This window comes from Salvelinus fontinalis, chromosome 4 (genome assembly GCF_029448725.1).
Source record: "Salvelinus fontinalis isolate EN_2023a chromosome 4, ASM2944872v1, whole genome shotgun sequence".
NCBI classification, from domain to species: domain Eukaryota; kingdom Metazoa; phylum Chordata; class Actinopteri; order Salmoniformes; family Salmonidae; genus Salvelinus; species Salvelinus fontinalis.
In genome coordinates this window covers 16,197,220-16,210,611 of record NC_074668.1, presented here as the reverse complement: position 1 = coordinate 16,210,611, position 13,392 = coordinate 16,197,220, and the positions used below count along the sequence as shown (strand labels likewise).

The 13,392-nt window shown below is 43.7% G+C and overlaps 1 protein-coding gene across 5 annotated transcripts in view; it reads right to left on the bottom strand.

The window, feature by feature from the left end:
• The window catches only part of rapgef1a (Rap guanine nucleotide exchange factor (GEF) 1a), a 46,743-nt gene extending 34,260 nt beyond the window's left edge, over positions 1-12,483 (bottom strand). For all 5 annotated transcript variants that reach the window (XM_055918910.1, XM_055918911.1, XM_055918913.1 and 2 more), the window contains exon 1: positions 12,261-12,483. In XM_055918910.1, the coding sequence (XP_055774885.1) occupies positions 12,261-12,288 (28 nt within the window). In that variant the 5' untranslated portion in view covers positions 12,289-12,483. The remainder of the gene's footprint in view (positions 1-12,260) is intronic.
• Positions 12,484-13,392: the final 909 nt, after the last annotated feature.

The window sequence follows — 13,392 nt, the reverse complement described above, 5'->3', positions numbered from 1 at the left end:
ATTGTGCATCTGTAGAAGTTTGTGAGTGCTTTTGGTGACAAGCCGAATTTCTTCAGCCTCCTGAGGTTGAAGAGGCGCTGCTGCTCCTTCTTACCCACGCTGTCTGTGTGGTTGGACCATTTCAGTTTGTCCGTGATGTGTACGCCGAGGAACTTAAAACTTTCCACCTTCTCCACTACTGTCCCGTCGATGTGGATAGGGGGGTGCTCCCTCTGCTGTTTCCTGAAGTCCACGATCATCTCCTTTGTTTTGTTGACATTGAGTGTGAGGTTATTTTCCTGACACCACACTCCGAGGGCCCTCACCTCCTCCCTGTAGACCGTATCGTCGTTGTTGGTAATCAAGCCTACCACTGTAGTGTCGTCTGCAAACTTGATGATTGAGTTGGAGGCGTGCATGGCCACACAGTCATGGGTGAACAGGGAGTACAGGAGAGGGCTGAGAACGCACCCTTGTGGGGCCCCAGAGTTGAGGATCAGCGGGTCCCAGTTCTTCCTTGGCCTGCCTACTCACCAGACGTCACCCATTGAGCATTTTTGGGATGCCAATATCCAGCAACTTCGCACAGCCATTGAAGAGGAGTGGGACATTCCACAGGCCACAATCAATTGCCCGATCAACTCTATGTGAAGGAGATGTGTCACGCTGTATGAGGCAAATGGTGGTCATACCAGATACTGACTGGTTTTCTGATCCACGCTCCTACCTTTTTTTTAAGGTATCTATGACCAACAGATGCATATTCATATTCCCAGTCATGGGAAATGCGTAGATTAGGGCGTAATGAATTTAGGACCTATATTAACTGTAACTCAATAAAATCTTTGAAATTGTTGCATGTTGTATTTATACTCTATTTTTGTTCAGAGTATGTAGCTTAAGTTTGTAATTTAAGTGAGCTTCCCTTGAAAATCAGACTATTTAAACAAAAGTGAAATATTATTTGACTACAAACTCAAATTGAACAAAGGGGCTTAATGCGCCAAGCTACATTATGCATCAGTGAAGCCTATTCGGAAGGCACTAGTTGTGCACAGCACAGCATTCAAAACACCTCAGGTAGCCTATACAGGATACAGCCCATTTCCCCTTCTCTGCGAGGTAGTGAAGATTTGCAGAGAAACTGAAAACAAAAGTTTGATGCTGCTGGCATACCCATACTAAATGGGTGAAAAGGGGGGGTTGAAACTGGATATTGAGTACATAAATAAACACCAATGATTGTGCTGCTCTTCCGTTGTGTACAGAAGCATGGGAGCTGTCAATGGCTTTAGAGAGAGAATCGGCAGGCTTCACAACTGGGGGTGAAATGCTTCTGCCTATAGAGTCAATGAGGATGAATGCAGTCTGGATGTCCATTCACTGCTCATCTCATCCAGTGTTTGCTGTGAATTCCTGGCAGTGCCCATCAGTCTCTGGGGATGTGCCACCCTTCCGCTAAAACAGGCAGGTTGCTTTGACCAGTTTGGAAACTATGACGTGAGATTTTTTTACAGGAAAAGGTTGATTATCAGATCCCAGTAAATCTCTGTCTTCCCATGGGCAGATCATGGTAAACATCTTTCTGAAATAGCTACGGAATGGATGATCAGGCAATGGTAAAGGTGAAGTTCACTTAATTTGAACCAAATCTGTATTTTGGATGTACAGTGGCAAGAAAAGGTATGTGAACCCTTTGGAATAACCTGGATTTCTGCATAAATTAGTCAGAAATTTGATCTGATCTTCATCTTAGTCACAACAATAGACAGATAGACAGTGTGTTAAACTAATAACATACGAATTATTGTATTTTTCTTGTCTATATTGAATACATAATTTAAACAATCACGGTGTAGGTTGTAAAAAGCATGCGATCCCCTAGGCCAGGGGTGTCAAACTCATTCCACGGAGGGCCTAGTGTCTGCAGGTTTTTGGTTTTTCCTTTCAATAAAGCCCTAGACAACCAGGTGTGGGGAGTTCCTAACTAATTAGTGATGTTAATTCATCAATCAAGTACAAGGGAGGAGCGAAAACCCGCAGACACTCGGCCCTCCGTGGAATGAGTTTGACACCTGTGCCCTAGGCTAATGACTTCTCCAAAAGCTAATTGGAGTCAGGAGTCAGCTAACCTGGAGTCCAATCAATGAGAAGACATTGGAGATGTTGGTTAGAGCTGCCTTGTGCCCTATAAAAGAAACTCACAAATTTTCAGTTTGCTATTCACAAGAAGCATTGCCTGATGTGAACCATGCCTCGAATGAAATAGATCTCAGATAATAGATTAAATAGACTAGGAATTGTTGACTTGCATTAAGCTGGAAAGGGTTACAAAAGTATCTCTAAAAGCCTTGATGTTCATCAGTCCACGGTAAGACAAATTGTCTATCAATGGGGAAAGTTCAGCACTGTTGGTACTCTCCCTAGGAGTGGCCGTCCTGCAAAGACGACTGCAAGAGCACAGTGCAGAATGCTCAATGAGGTTAAGAAGAATCCTAGAGTGTCAGCTAAAGACTTACAGAAATCTCTGTAACATGCTAACATCTCTGTTGACGAGTCTACGATACGTTAAACACTAAACATGAATGATGTTCATGGGAGGACACCATGGAAGAAGCCACTGCTGTCCAAAAAAACATTGCTGTACGTCTGAAGTTTGCAAAAGTGCACCTGGATGTTCCACAGCGCTTCTGGCAGAATATTCTGTGGACAGATTAAACTAAAATTGAGTAGTTTGGAAGGAACACACAACAATATGTGTGGAGAAAAAAAGGCACAGCACACCAACATCAAAACCTCATCCCAACTGTAAAGTATGGTGGAGGGAGCATCATGGTTTGGGGCTGCCTCAGGGCCTGGACAGCTTGCTATCATCAACGGAAAAATGAATTCCCAAGTTTATCAAGACATTTTGCAGGAGAATGTAAGTCTATCTGTCCGCCAATTAAAGCTCAACAGAAGTTGGGTGATGCAACAGGACAACAACCCAAAACACAGAAGTAAATCAACAACAGAATGGCTTCAACAGAAGAAAATACGTCTTCTGGAGTGGCCCAGTCAGAGCCTTGACCACAACCCGATTTAAAATGCTGTGGCATGACCTCGAGAACGGTTCACAGCAGACATCTTAAGAATATTGTTGAACTGAAACAGTTTTGTAAAGATGAACGGTCCCAAATTCCTCCTGACCGTTGTGCAGGTCTGATCCGCAACTACAGAAAGTGTTTGTATGAGTTTATTGCTGCCAAAGGAGGGTCAACCAGTTATTAAATGCAAGGATTCACATACTTTTTCCACCCTACATGGTGTGTTCAATAAAGACATGAAAACGTATAATTGTTTGTGTGTTATTAGTTTAACTGTGTTTGTCGATTGTTGTGACTTAGATGAAGATCAGATCAAATGTTATGACCAATTTATGCAGAACCCCAGGTAATTCCAAAGGGTTCACCTACTTTTTCTTGCCATTGTAAATGGCATGTAATAGAAGTGTAGAAAAGAGAAGAATATGCACATCCAATTTCTCAGTTGCAAGACAGAAGAAAGTATAAAACAATAAGGAATGTCTGGAACTCTGGTATGCTCCCTCTTATCAGACGCAAAAAAATATGTTTTGAATCGAGTTAGATCACTGAATCACTATGGGAGCATACCAGAGGTGTGGATATTTTCTAGAAGTGCCCAGACACTTATTATGCGATCTCACTTGAAACTTACCCCACCAGCGATATACTTCCTCATGCTCGTTCAGCAGTTGCCAGGGCACAGATAAAACATGAACAAACGCCCCAAATTAGTTATTTTAGAAACGACAACACTCTCAGTACAGTGATGCAGGCCTTTTGATGTTGGACACATGAAATTGTGTCATTATGAACTTTATCTGCAAAGTTATATTCTATTTTGTGCAACTCGAGTGATACTTCTCTGTGCAACCTGTGTGCACAACTGCTGAACGAGCATGAGGAAGTATAGGTAGTGGGATAAGTTTCTCAAAAACAAGTGAGAGTGCAAAAAAGGGTCTGGGTACTTCTATAACATGCCATTTACATCCAAAATACAGATTCTGTTCAAATTAAGTGGACTCCTCCTTTAAGAGGCAGTTTTCAAATCTATGGAGAAAAACTATGATTGTCACTGGGTGTGTTGTTGTCTCCTGCTAATTTCATAGACATGTCCGTAGCAATATAAAAACTAGATCTATGCATGTTATGATTCCCTTTCCCTGTGCAGTGCTACACTTGAGCCTCCTAATGTGCAGTGGTTTCCACAAAAGCTCCGTTAGTTCCACATCGGTGCAGACCTGAGGGCAGACGGTGTGGAGTGCTGCACACCACACGTCTGCCCCTGGAGACGTCCGTGGCAACAGCTTGTCTGCACACCACACGTCTGCCCCTGGAGACGTCCGTGGCAACAGCTTGTCTGCACACCACACGTCTGCCCCTGGAGACGTCCGTGGCAACAGCTTGTCTGCACACCACACGTCTGCCCCTGGAGACGTCCGTGGCAACAGCTTGTCTGCACACCACACGTCTGCCCCTGGAGACGTCCGTGGCAACAGCTTGTCTGCACACCACACGTCTGCCCCTGGAGACGTCCGTGGCAACAGCTTGTCTGCACACCACACGTCTGCCCCCGGAGACGTCCGTGGCAACAGCTTGTCTGCACACCACACGTCTGCCCCTGGAGACGTCCGTGGCAACAGCTTGTCTGCTCAACTCAATTCTGCCCCTGGAGACGTCCGTGGCAACAGCTTGTCTGCACACCACACGTCTGCCCCCGGAGACGTCCGTGGCAACAGCTTGTCTGCTCAACTCAATTCTGCCCCTGGAGACGTCCGTGGCAACAGCTTGTCTGCTCAACTCAAGTCTGCCCCTGGAGACGTCCGTGGCAACAGCTTGTCTGCTCAACTCAATTCTGCCCCTGGAGACGTCCGTGGCAACAGCTTGTCTGCTCAACTCAATTCTGCCCCTGGAGACGCCTGTGGCAACAGCTTGTCTGCTCAACTCAATTCTGCCCGTGGAGACAACTGTGGCAACAGCTTGTCTGCTCAACTCAATTCTGCCCGTGGAGACAACTGTGGCAACAGCTTGTCAGCTCAACTCAATTCTGCCCCTGGAGACGCCTGTGGCAACAGCTTGTCTGCTCAACTCAATTCTGCCCCTGGAGACGCCTGTGGCAACAGCTTGTCTGCTCAACTCAATTCTGCCCCTGGAGACGCCTGTGGCAACAGCTTGTCTGCTCAACACAATTCTGCCCCTGGAGACAACTGTGGCAACAGCTTGTCTGCTCAACACAATTCTGCCCCTGGAGACGCCTGTGGCAACAGCTTGTCTGCTCAACTCAATTCTGCCCCTGGAGACGCCCGTGGCAACAGCTTGTCTGCTCAACTCAAGTTTTGCCTGAGCAGCAGGGGCCTTACATTCACCGGAGTTCGGAAACGTGTCCAATGGTAGACAGGCATCATGTGGAAAGGACAACAACGCTGTGAACCTCGCTAATGCCCACTAGATCTCCAGAAGAAATCAATAAAATCTATTGCTGTCATATCATTTCTGCATTCAGCGATAAGAGTGATCATCAGGATCCGCGGACACAAATGTGGGTGTGAAAAGACTGTATGTACTCCCAGTCCCACTACAATAACTGTACACTATTATTTCAGTCAAGACTTTCAATAAACAGCTTACCCCGGCAAGTAGCCTAACAGTTAGAGTGTTGGGCCAGTAACAAAAAGGTTGGTAGTTCGAATCCCAGAGCCGACTAGAGGAAAAATCTATCGATCTGCCCTTAATAAGCACTTAACACTATTTAACCCTAATTGCTCTAGGGTCAAGAATGGCTGATCTAACTGGCTGGCCGGCCGGACCTACATATCTGTCTGGAAGGATGCAGCTATCTGGCCGGCCGGCTGCCCTTGAGCACTTAACTCTAATTGCTCCCTGGTTGCCGTCAATAATGGCTGGTCCCATGCCGTGACCCCACTCTCTGAGGGTGTCTCAGGGGGAGTGGGATATGGAAATTAGTTTTTTGCATTTCACACCACACACTTGTACAGGTTACACATGTGTGAAACAGGTCAAATATAAGCACCCCATATTTTACCTAACCTAAACATTGAGTTGCTTATTGATTTAAGCGGTGTAGACAGGTTGAAGCAATACAAAAAGGCCTACGTTTGCTGCTCACACCTACTGCCAGCAACATCTACGGCACACCCAGTCATCAAGTAGGCTAATACACAGAGGCCATTATAATGAGTTGTAAGAAACACTCCAATGCAATAGCCCAATAGCAAACAGGGCACACAATTGAGCAGTGCTTGAGTTACTAAGAGAATTAATTCATTGATCATGAGCGACAGAATTGATCCATCTATGGACATTCAACAACAAATGGGGTCAAGATAAAATAGAAAAAGAATTAGGGAACAATCATCAGAAATCACAACAATAAAGAGGTAGCAAAACATTGTGCCTTCATGTCAGCGTTAACTTAAACAGAACAGGCAGATGTCCAAATTCAGGATCAATGTTTCGGTTTCCTCTGTATAACACACCTTTTTGCTCCTACTTTACACCAACACCATGACATTGAAATGCCAAAAGGAGCCTTTGTATGTATGGGTTCTGACTGCTCTCTGATGTTGTTGAATGCACTTCTTTGACATGTCCCGCTGCTCCACAAGTTATAAAGGGTCACTTTGCTCTCAGGTCTTCAAGCAGCCTGACTATTAAACCAAAAGATAACCTAGCCTATATGGCCACGGCATCAGTTTCCAACATTGTGAGGGCTGAACCATTTCACTTCCTGTAATAGATACATTTAGACATTAGCCTACATAGCCTGTTTTAGAACTTCCGGGTCCTACTCATTACTTCCTCTATTTCAAAACTCATTTAACTAGAACACAATGCTACTGGAACTTAGCTTAGTTCTTCAATTACTATTTTGAGTGTAGAGAATAACTGTTCCTAGCTACTTTTAACAACATGGCCTGAATGCTATATATCCATCTGCAACAGCCAGTCTAGCTAACTTGAAAATAACATTTACATGAGCAAGAGGGTGCAGTAACCACTCCCCTGTTTGCTCGGTCTCTGTGCAAGGGTGGAAATTGCTCCACCATGGTTGTAAAGAAAGGCGAGAACAGAACAGGCATGACTGTAGCCAGCAGATCCGTCCCCCTTGCTTACAGCTGCACTAGGGTCGGACAGCATTCCTGTGTATATTAAGACTGTGGAGCTGGCGCGAGATATGGCTCGGAAAAAAACTTACATCAATTCAGGGATGAGAAATGCGTTGCACTTAGAATTGTCCCATTATCCCAACTGTTACACAAATCTATCTATCAAATCAAATTGTGTAGACTAACAGCGAAATGCTTACTTACGGACTCTTCCCAACAATGCAGAGAGAAAAATCAAAAAATAATAGAAAGATAATTTCACAAGGAATAAATACACAACAAGTAACGGTAACTTGGTTTATATACACAGGGTACCAGTACTGAGTAGATGTGCAGGGGTACAAGGTAATTAACGTAAATATGTACATATGGGTAGGGCAGAAGTGACAAGGCAACCAGATAGATAATAAGCAGTAGCAGCAGCGTATGTGATGAATCAAAAGAGTTTGTGTAAATAGCAGATAGTCCGGGTAGCTATTTGGTTAACTATTTAGCAGTCGTTGACAATTTTAAGGGCCTTCCTCTGACACCGCCTGTTATAGATGTCCAAGATGGCAGGGAGCTCGGCCCCAGGGCTGTACGCACTTCCCTTTGTAGTGCCTCTGTCAGATGCCAAGCAGTTTCCATACCAAGGGGTGATGCAGCCAGTCAAGATGCTATCAATGGTGCAGCTGTACAACATTTTGAGGATCTGAGGGCCCATGCAAAATCTTTTTAGCCTCCTGTGTGTGGACCGTGCTAATTCCTTAGTGATGTGGACACTGAGGAACTTGAAGCTCTCGACCCGCTCCACTACAGCCAGGTTGATGTGGATGGCGGCATGCTCTGCCCTCCGTTTCCTACAACATGAAGATTGAATGACTGCTCGTTAAGAAAACGTCCATATTCATCCTCATGCTAGACCCTACATCTGTACCGTTCTGGGAGGGAGAGGAGGACATGATGTAGGGCCAGCAGTAAGAGCGTTGGGCCAGTAACCGAAAGGTCGCTGGTTCGAATACTCGAGCCGACATGTTGAAATATCTGTTGATGCATCATTGAGAAAGGCACTTAACCCTAATTTGCTCCAGGGGTGCCGTACTACTATGGCTGACCTTGTAAAGCAACACATTTCACTGCACCCATCCTGTGTGTGACAATAAAGCATTTTTTTTGTTTTTTGCTAGCAGTAGCAACAGCAGCCATTATGGAATGGCATGTCTCGTTAAACTTGAAAATAAAGGAGAGCCGCACACTCTAGGAGCTCAGATGCAAAAATGTAATGTCCAACGTTTCAACAGCCAAGCTGTCTTCATCAGGGTATGATCAAACACTGCAGTATGACTCGTTTATATAGTGTAATTTGCAAAAAACATTCAGATTTCGACAGAAATATGGCTGAGACGCAAAGTAAATTCAAGGAGAGGTGGTATAAAAATGATCCGATTAATATTGCCATTGAGAAAATTCAAAACAAAAAGAGACATGACCTTTTTCAAGGTCAGTCTCGCAAAAAGACGCATTCTTGCGTTCTAACTACCCGCTATTCTAAGTGCTCTGAACAAATTAAGGGAATTGTTCACAAACATTGGCACATTCTAAAATCCGATGATAGTCTCGGTAATGGGTTTTCTGACCGTCCCTTGGTCATATTCTCGCGGGGCAGAAATCTGAGACCAATTGGTAAACTCTGATTTACCACCCCAAGATATTCCTGAACAACCTCTATTTGCGCCCCTACTGGATGGAAATTACAAATGTAATGGCTGTGCTCAATGCAATGGCACTTATAAATGTAGATCCTTCAAACACCCACAAACAGGGAAACAGATCCCAATCAAAGGTGTTATCACATGCTCCACTAAGGCAGTTATTTATCTTATAACTTGTCCTTGTGGTAAAAATTATGTGGGTAAAACAAAGCGCGAATTAAAAGTACGTATCTCAGAGCATCGTAGCACCATAAGGTGCAAAATCTTGACTTACCCAGTTGCGGCCCACATTTTGGAAGCAAACCAATCGATTTCGTCTCTGCGTTATATTGGCATTGAACATGTCACCCTCCTTAGGAGAGGGGGTGACCTTGATAATTTGTTAAAACGAGAGGCTGCCTGGATCTTTAATTTAAAGACCCTTGCTCCCTTCGGTCTCAACGTAGACTTTGATCTGAAGCCATTTTTGTGATTATTGTGACTTTGCCATTGTAATTGTTTGTCTGCTTGTGCAGTCTAAAATGAATCTATGATCGTATGCTATCCATTTGTTTTTTTGTATGCTGTTCTTTGTATGCCATTTTAATATTTGATAATTAACCAATGATATTAGGCCACACTTGGCCATGATTACAGACACCTGTGTGTCTTTTGACACTATATAAACGAGTCATACTGCAGTGTTTGATCATACCCTGATGAAGACAGCTTGGCTGTCGAAACGTTGGTAATTACATTTTTGCATCTGAGCTAGAGTGTGCGGCTCTCCTTTATTTTCAAGTTTTCAACTCCGCTAGCCAGCACCTCGCCTAATAGGTGTGCGTTTATTTTTCTTCTAGAATGTCTCGTTGAACAACAAAAGAGCTGATTGGCTGACACTGCCTTTCCAAAATGGATGCTGTGGCTTCTACCTACCCTAGTGCAGTTGTAAACAAGCGGGTCGGATCTGCTGGCTAGTATGACTGAGTCATGACTGTTAGTAGCCCCCCAAAAGAACCACAAATGTAGGTCACGCATAATGATGCATCAGAACTTATCAGGGCCCGTTTCCACAAAGCGTCTCTGAGTAGGAGTTCTGATCTAGGATCAGTTTTGGGGTTTTTATTCATAATTAATATGATTGTATGGACAGATCCTAGATCAGCACTCCTACTCTGAGACGCTTTGTGGATACGGCCCTAGACCAAGAGGAACTGCAGAGAACCAGTGGGAGGATTACTGAAGATTAAGGTAAATTGTTTAAAAAATTGCCACAATAAAGACATAGCCTCTATAGTTATCTCTCAGTGGGAAAGTATCAAGAATCATAGCTACAAGAGAGAACACATATACAATAGGGCCTCAGACTGTTCCAAACTGATCTGCCGGCTCTGGTAACATTTAGCCTGCAAAACATAAAAATGACATAATTTAAAATAAAACACAGTACCGCAATTCCCCCCACCCATCTGTGTTGCCTAGCCCATTTGGAATCGCTAGCTTGTTGGGCGGTATGCTAGTAGCATCCCTTGTGCAAGTGATGAAACTCCCCCTGAGACTTGAAGTAAGCTAGTTGTTTCCCTTGCGCCGCAAAGACCAAGGCTTTTTTGGAGTGATAGGTAACGCTGCTTTGTGAGTGCATATTGTTGATGTGCAGAAGGTACCTGGTTCGAGCCCAAAGGGACAGGATCTACTTTGTATGGCAGCAAGAAGGCCTTCCTCTGACAACCACTGCTGGGAAGCTCTTAATGTGCACTCCTAGATAGCCAACACAATTGTTTTCAGCAATCTAAAAGGAATGTGTTGCCAATGGCCGCTTAAGACTAGAGTTGATTATATCTAATCAGCTCATTTGAACACCACTGTAATTACACATCCGATGAGTCAGCACTGTTATTAAAGCGTTAGCTTGTCCACAGTCATTCAACCAACACCAACCAGCTGCCACTGATCAGAATCACAGCACACACTCAACAAGGACATCCTGATCCTACCACTTCTAGTTCACCATGAACCAGTAGTGAACAACACCTCCTGAGATTAGTGCTGGCCCTGCCATTTAGAATTCCAGATATATGTACATTTCTAAACACGCAACAACCCAACAGAGAGCAAATCGATAGGCCTGAAGTCTTCTCTGAAACAGTATAAACTTTAATCTGATCATTCCTGAATTGTATGGCAGGTATGAGTAACACAATTCATCATAAACACACCCAATTAATTTGAAGGTGGCAAAAAAGATGGGTTGACTGACTCCTTAGCAAACTCAACTAGCTCTCTAGTGTCAACTCACTAAATACATAGAACACATACATACTGGCTACAGATGGGGACACTTGACTGACGTAGCTAGAAGTGACTCTCCAGCCAAAGAGGATGTAGGAAGGTTTTCAGTGAACTATGACACTAGTTCTCAATAACCCATGAGAAGGGCTAGACTCTCACACTGTGAATGAGACAAAGTACTTGTTATTCTCCTCGAATAGCTAGTCCCTGATCAGGAAGGTCAGAGCAGGTGGTGGAGGGTAATAACCAACCCTGACAGCTACTGGCTGTAAATCATAGGGATAGAGAAAACACTACTACTACATTGCTAGTTAGACCATATTTATCAGGTAACCTAGAATGAATGACGGCTACGGTCACTGTGTATTTTAAAAGTAACAGTGACAAGCAAACTAGATTATGATGTAGCTATAATTAACTAGCTACCTTGTTAACGTTACTATCAATACTGTCAAAAGAAGTTGCTATTCGGGCTATTCAGACTGTAGCTCGACAGCTGACGTTAACTAGCTCGAAAGCTAGCTATCTTAGCTAACTAGTTTGCTAGACATTCTATAAATTCGCCACCAGCTCTTTTCAGAATAAAAAATTAAATTAAATGCAAATATATTTATAGCAACATTGTAATAAAATATGAAAGTTGTGTTTTCCCATTTCAATCACGTTAACTCAGTTAGCTAGGCAGCCTAGCCAATGCTAGCAATCTAACTTTGCCTGGTTAGCTAGCTAATGTTAGCAAGTTAAACACTGATTGAATGTTTGACCAATATTGACTAGGTAGTAGCTACCTAGCTAACGCTGCGACAGAATGTGAACGTTTGGTGGGTGATGCGGCCGTATTTCTAGTTAGAAGAAAAAAGACAGACAAATCAGACTGACTAGCATCTAGCGAGAGGTCGTCACTAGTTAACATAGCCACACAATCCTAATTATGGCTAAACCCCGCCCATTTATACAATTTATCTTCTTCAACTCATATTTCCAAACTAACCGTAATAACCCTAACCTTAAATTAAGACCAAAATGCTATATTTGGACTTTGTGGCTGTGGAATCTGAATTTGTAGCTGTGTTATTTAGTGGAAACCCTAGCTAGCTGCCGTTAGCTATTTAGTCAAGTCTAGCCGTGCTTACCTGGTTTACTCTCTATTTTCCCCGACATTTCGAAGCAGAGACAGTATCGTGGAACAAATTAAATCCAGGGAGGTATTTTGACCTTTTATTCTCTTTTAATCCCACATCCTTCAGCCAAAGCGATTGAGCTTTGATAGTTCCGACGCAAATACAACAACCAGCAATTTCTGCTATCCCAGCCAGACCCCGACGATGAGAGAATGATGATGATGGGCAGACTAGCAGCCAGAAACAGACAACTCGGTTCAGTATCATAATCAATACCTCCCCCTTGTGGCTGGAATGAAGAAATGTTAGTGCACGCGACGAAAAGTGTGCCCTCCGGTGATGGAATAATCTGATTCATGAGTTTATTTTTATTTTACCTTTATTTAACCAGGTAGGCTAGTTGAGAACAAGTTCTAATTTATAACCGCGACCTGGCCAAGATAAAGCAAAGCAGTGCGACACAAACAACACAGAGTTACACATGCGATAAACAAACATACAGTCAATAATGCAATAGAAAAATCTATATAGTGTGTGCAAATGTAGTAAGATTAGGGAGGTAAGGCAATAAATAGGCCATAGTGGCAAAATAATAACAATTTAGCAAACAAACACTGGAGTGATAGATGTGCAGAATATGAATGTGCGAGTAGAGATACTGGGGTGCAAAGGAGCAAACAAATAAAATAACAATATGGGGATGAGGTATTTGGGTGGGCTCTTTACAGATGGGCTGTGTACAGGTGCAATGATCGGTAAGCTGCTCTGACAGCTGGTGCTTAAAGTTAGTGAGGGAGATATAAGACTCCAGCTTCAGTGATTTTTGCAATTCGTTCCAGTCATTGGCAGCAGAGAACTGGAAGGAAAGGCGGCCAAAGGAGGAGTTGTCTTTGGGGAAGATCAGTGGGTGCTGTGGGTGCTGTGGGTACAAGTGGGTGCTGCTATGGTGACCAGTGAGCTGCGATAAAGTGGGGCTTTACCTAGAAAAGACATATAGATGACCTGGAGCCAGTGGGTTTGGCAATGAATATGAAGCGAGGGCCAGCCAACGAGAGCATACAGGTCGCAGTGGTGGGTAGTATATGGGGCTTTGGTGACAAAACGGATGGCACTGTCGTAGACTACATCCAATTTCCTGAGTAGT